Source organism: Amia ocellicauda, chromosome 5 (genome assembly GCF_036373705.1).
Source record: "Amia ocellicauda isolate fAmiCal2 chromosome 5, fAmiCal2.hap1, whole genome shotgun sequence".
NCBI classification, from domain to species: Eukaryota; Metazoa; Chordata; class Actinopteri; order Amiiformes; family Amiidae; genus Amia; species Amia ocellicauda.
Window position 1 is genome coordinate 42,934,526 of NC_089854.1, and position 6,346 is coordinate 42,940,871.

The 6,346-nt window shown below is 34.7% G+C and overlaps 1 protein-coding gene across 2 annotated transcripts; it reads left to right on the forward strand.

The window, feature by feature from the left end:
* Positions 1–1,801: 1,801 nt before the first annotated feature.
* Positions 1,802–3,849, forward strand: kiss2 (kisspeptin 2). Of its 2 annotated transcripts, XM_066705731.1 has the most exons (3): positions 1,802–1,863; positions 2,742–2,854; positions 3,326–3,849. In XM_066705731.1, the coding sequence occupies exons 2-3, from the start codon at positions 2,749–2,751 to the stop codon at positions 3,616–3,618; spliced, it is 399 nt and encodes a 132-aa protein (XP_066561828.1). In that variant the 5' UTR covers positions 1,802–1,863; positions 2,742–2,748; the 3' UTR covers positions 3,619–3,849. The 2 variants fall into 2 exon arrangements, with proteins under 2 accessions (XP_066561828.1, XP_066561827.1); XM_066705730.1 differs by lacking the exon at positions 1,802–1,863 and having other exon boundaries at positions 2,631–2,854.
* Positions 3,850–6,346: the final 2,497 nt, after the last annotated feature.

A 6,346-nucleotide genomic window follows, 5' to 3' on the forward strand; every position in this document is an offset into this window, starting at 1 on the left:
ACCTGTATAAAAGACACCTGGGAGCCAGAAATCTTGCTGATTGATAGGGGATCAAATACTTATTTCCCTCATTAACATGCAAATCAATTTATAACTTTTTTGAAAAGCGTTTTTTTTATTTTTCTGTTGTTATTCTGTCTCTCACTGTTAAAATACACCTACCATTAAAATTATAGACTGATCATTTCTTTGTCAGTGGGCAAATGTACAAAATCAGCAGGGGATCAAATACTTTTTTCCCTCACTGTACAAGTTCTGCAGCATTTATATACTATTTCAGAAATAATATATTATACTTATAATACGTTATACTTGCTGGTGAAGTATAGAACACTAGTGATTGTTATCACCCAGAGGTTCTGTAGGTTCTATATTTTACTTAGTTGCATATTTATTAATGGTTGAATTTTGTTAGTTAATTGGATCTGATGTGAATATTATTTAAAACTTTACCGCTCTCTAAAGGATATTTTTGTTACTACAGTTCCACCAGCATCTTGGTACCTTAGACAGATACATGAGAAGAAAGTACAATTGGGAGGAATTAAGCATTCACCAAAACATTAATTGTGAAGAAAAATATAAGGTCCCTTTTTATGTCAATTAATTTTTATGTGTCTGTTTAGAGAACAGTATTATTGTATTATATAAATGCACGTATTCATGTGTTTTTGGTGTCCATGAAACTGTATCTTAAATCATCAGTTTGAAAAGCAATGTTTAAACCTAGAGACTGAATTTGTAAGATGTGTGCACGTTAGGCTATGCATATATATATATATATATATATATATATATATGTGTGTGTGTGTGTGTGTGTGTGTGTGTGTGTGTATTTCGTAGTAAACCAAATCATTATCTATATCCACGTCTGTCCTGAAAAATCTTTTGTGTTCGTGTGTGAGCTTTAATTTGATATTCGCATATAGGACTGTTTGATTGCCCTACGACGACACTGTTGTAGGAACCAGAATCTCTCACCATTCTATAACACATAACAAACACATTTTCAGCGTTTAAAATAAAGTTCAAGCATTTTTTTTTAAAAATAAAATGTTTATAAAATGTTTGTAAAATTACACATACACAAACACACAGAGATACAAACCTAACAAATCACAAGTACCCAAGAGTAGAAAGCTCAATTACAACTCAAAACAAAGCTTGTGTGAATAAATTGGAATAAAATGGCATTTGAAATGCACACTACAATATACCAATTGTGCAGTATTGTACTCCATTGTATATTTGTAGAAGTATCCGGGAGTTTGAGGGCGGATATGTGTAATCTTTCTAAATTCAAAGGGACCTTTCATTGTGTAGTGGGAAATCTGTCACGCAAAATGAAAGGATCGGACGGAGGTCAAAGGGGTCAGTATTATCACGCAGAAACACCGCAAGGTTCGTACTTCACTGCACAGTTGTAGTCTGCAGCCCACACATTTAAAATATATTGAAATACACACACTAATTATAACAACAATGTTGAGTGTTATTCAGGAGCAGATTGCATGGCTCCGTAGACAAAGCCCTGTAAACGTTTAAAGCTTGGTAGACACACTTAGAAAGGGCAAACATCATGTATGTATTTTTATCTGATTGTTTTCAGTCATTATAATATGTTCTTCGAATAACTGTCATTAGCACGTTTCTATTCCGGTAGGCGGCACTATACACAATGCCTTGTTTCTCCCCGGGGATTTTTGAAAGCACTATTCCATAAATGTATGAATCTTGTCAAAACTGTATTGTATAGCAAGGAGAACTGTCCGTTAACTGAGCTATCGAGTGCAACGCTGGAAAGGTAGAAAGCAAAGGCACCTGGACCCTGCCAAGCACAACCCGAAAGCTTACAACTTAAAGGTAAGACATGCAGATGGCAGATGGTGGTCGTTTTAAACTGGATTTGTTTGGGGAAATAAAACCAAATACCCTACAGCAGGAGAAAGTCCAGAGGGTAAATTAGAGAATTATGCATACATATATTAGTTCTATGATATCTATTTAAATTAAATTAAATAAGATGGATAACTAGATCACATTTAATACATAATGCTAAATACATTGGATATACAGTTGGAACAAAAGTACGCAAAGTCCAATAAGTAATATATTAAAACTAGGAGTCAGGTGGAATTATCTTATGACATGCGTTTTTTTTGTTCGCACTTCGGGGCGAAATTTTGGTTATACGTTTTTACCTATTAGATACATATTATGCGTTCTAACATATTATTGCGTTATTAGCAATTCATTTTTGATTAAATTATTATTTTCGACCATAACCTCTGTTTATTATATAGATTACTCAGATTTAACTTAACTGTTAGTTGACCATCTTCGCTTATTTGCCTATTTAAGAAGGATAGGGTATATTTTGTAAAAACAGTCAACAATTATAAATATATCGTGTTATTATTTATTAGTAATAGTAGTAGCAGTAGTAGTACACTCTAAAAAGTGAAGGTTCTTAAACGGTTATTTAACTATTTACCTTTTTAACTGGAGTATGTATTGTATTCAAGGTTATTCAAATTGTATCCGAGTGAAGTTGACTTCTTACAGAGGGAAACGCAGTTCAGCACCTGTTCAGCGGACAGCTCCTCGGTACAGCAGCGCTTCATTGTGCCGATTTGGGAGAGGATACTCAATCGAGCTATGATAAATATTGCGCTTGAGTACAAATTGAACTGTACAATACCTGTTTTAACTGAAGCATGGGTTATTCCTCTACCATACAGATCTAACATGAACGGGTTAATGTTGCTGTTGACTGCGGTAGTAGTTTGCCCGTATCGGATAATGGGAAATCCCCTGCACGGGAGTTTACCTGCTGAGCACTTTGACATTGCAGGTGAGTTGTTTCCTTTAAAACATGAATTTAAACTGTATCCGTTTCTGTGTGCATAAAATACTGGAATTCACAACTATGGGACCACCTTTAAAAGGTTTGAAATGTTTCTGAGAAAGGAAAACTAGTTGCGGATTGTTTAAGTGTGTGTAAAAATACAGTTTCACACTGTATTATTACAGTTTCAGTCAAATTAGTAATTTCTTATTGTATTTCCAAGTCCTGCCATTATCTTGACAGCCAATTTACAGGAATGAAAAAGAAAGAAAGATAAATATGATGTGAAGTAGGAGTGGGCAAACTCATAATATTCAAAACTTGTTTATTGAATTATATACTGTATATATTGTCCTGTGTTCTGTTTTACATACAAAAGCTATTTTTTGTATTATTATTATTATTATTATTATTATTATTATTATTATTATTATTATTATTATTATAATCCATAACACTAAGCTCCCTCGTACGCAGCCAGTGCGCCAGTGGGTCTCAGGACACTCCCTCATCTGGTGGCGAGAGAAGCTGAAAGTCCCAATTCGGTGGACGAGGCGAGTCTCTGCTATTTCGTCCAGGAAAGCGAAATCGAGAGTCAGATCTCCTGCAGACTCCGGTTCCCCCGGAGTAAATTCAACTTCAACCCCTTCGGCCTGCGCTTTGGAAAGCGGGACCGGGGCACCGCGGCCCGGGGCAGGAGTGCTATCCCGGTGCCCAGCGCGCTGCTGCCCTACCTCCTCAAACTCAAACAGTCGGGACTGTCCACCTGATCCGCCTCCGGGGAGAGTGTCGGATTTACGCCCCGCCGTGTCGCAATGATTTGTTTTTGTTTGTTTGTTTTGTTTTTTAAGAATTGTTAAACCTATTCGTGTATGTTAGAATTTGTAACTACATAAAGGACTTCAGCCAAGGCATCGCCCGTGTCCGTCCGCTCCCCGTCCTTGGGAAACGACAATTGCATTCCTAAATGTGTTTCAGTTTGTATAATTCTACCCAGCATCATCGTCGACGTGATTTCAGTTTGATTGAAGATTCAATAAATGTTCCAGAAATAAAGTTTTCTTATAGTTTTTGGGATCGTTTGTGTTTACTAATTGACGTAACGCACATTGGTGCTTATGTCTGAACAAACCTTGTTGTTGTATACATCAATATTAGTTTAATGTTTAATGGTGTTTTTTGCCAAAGGTTTTTCTTTTCTCTTTTAGGGATCCTATGTGTGTGTGCGTGTGTGTGTGTAACTTGAAAAGGCACACACACACACATATATATATATATATATATATATATATATATATATATATATATATATATATATATTGTGCCTTTTCAAGTTACACACACATTATATATATATATATTTAATAATCCAAACATAATTCCTTTAAAACCTTGTGTTGAATTTATACTGACATGTAAATGTTCAGCTGTAATGGTATTGCCTTTTCTTAATAGTCTTACAAAGCGACTGTGATACAATTAACCATGTGTTGCTTAATCACACTCAGAAATGTTTACAGTGACTTACGCATTATTTTGTAACACGGTTGATCAAAATGTATAGGTGGAGGTTATGTCTTTAAACACAGAAACTGGACGGCTGTACCCATGAGAAAAAGGTGGAGCACCAACAGAACTCACAATCTCTGCCTAAATACGCTCAGAGCTGGGAATCCTGCATCATGCGAGGACAAAGCAGGAGGACAGCAACTCCAGCAACCCACAGTGTATTACTATTAGTAGACTAGTTGTAGACTTGTAGCCCATTATTCATAGATTTGTTCTAACACGGGCAGGCGTAATACAGGCGTATGTCAGATACACTCTGCATAGCTTTTGAGCAAAGATGGATTTTTGTTTCCAGACAGTTTAAAGCCAACCTATACGTTTTAGCAGTACTTACATGGACGTTTTGGCGGTATAGGCGCAGGTGATCTCTAGGCTTGAAGACCCAGCCACCACCAGGGGGAGATGTTGTGAGAAGTTACAGTTCCACACTTCCACCAATTCCCCCTATTGAGTATCACACGAGGCCATATTTATAGCTATTTTGATTTCTTAAGACAAGCAATTATTATTGGAAAATAATTCCATACCATTTCTAAGTAATTAAACATTTAAATACATATAACAGAAAGTTTTTTTATTTTATTTTATAACATTTAAAAATACTGTAATATTTCTAAAGTTGTTGAAATTCACTAGAACAGAACAAACTCCCCAGAAATATGGAATGTTAGCTTAATTATTATCATGAATTCAAAGGTTCTTGTTATACTTTCATCAATACCCAGCTAAACCTGCTGCTGTTTTTAAAACGTTCACGAGCAAGTCAATTCTCAAAAGGCCTGGGACAAATCAATTGTTAGTTGATAACAAATAATGATAATGAACAATGATGAAAGTTGAATGATTTATCCCAGGCTGTTTAAACATTTAGTTTCACTAATCAGTTATATTTTGAAAACTGCTCTATTTAATTTGATCAATTAAATTAAGTATATGAATATTTTGATTCAGTAGGTAAACACTTTCATTTATTATCAAGGCAGTCATTTTCACAAGGCAGTGTTAAAAATCCTCACTGTTAATCCTCTGTTAACTGGTGTTCACTTAATGACCTGTATTGAAGGAATTTGATTGAACATGTTTAGCATTTGGTAGACACTACGTTCAATCAGAATCAGTTTGTTAGAATAGCAGTTATATATATCCCAGCTATTTTGAATAATCCCTGTTGCTCAACTTTTATGTCCATCTGAGGTATTTGTATTTGTTACATAATGTTTGTGTTAGTCAGATATTAATTACTGAAGGTGTGTTCTAATAATATCACAAGACAAACTATAAGGATACTCTGACTGGATGGTAATCAAACTAATTGCATTGTCTTTAAAGTATAAAGGGAGACCAATTGTAAACATAGAAAATATACCCAAAAATAATGCCATCCGCAATGAACACAAATAAGTAAACTCTAAAATAGTCAGTTTCCATTTGTATTTATTTCAATTGTAAATCAATCTAAATGCTTGAAATATTTGCCATCAATTTTGTATTGAGGGATGTTATCACAAAACCTATGAGGGTAAGTCAGACTTGTATTTGACACATTTTTATATGCAAGGTAATATTTATTCCCCTGTCACATGTTGAGGTTAAAATTAACCATTAATTTTTCTGCTACTCATTTGAAATCTTCGTCTACTGTCATGTGACAATTGCAAGTATTGGTACAATATTAAAACTAATAATACGATTTTAGTTGTTGATTATTCTTAACATATTTGTGACTCATTCAAATAACTTCGATCTAGTAAAATACTTTCAGGTCATATTTGTTTTATGAGATTTGTCTTAAATACTTTTTAAATACTTCAGCTATTTGGAAGAGTTGGTATTTACAAATAAAATATCAAATACAACTATTTTTGGCCCAGGTCTGTTGCTGAGACCCAACCAGAGAGAGTGGGCTTAGTTGCAATAGGTGGAAACTGT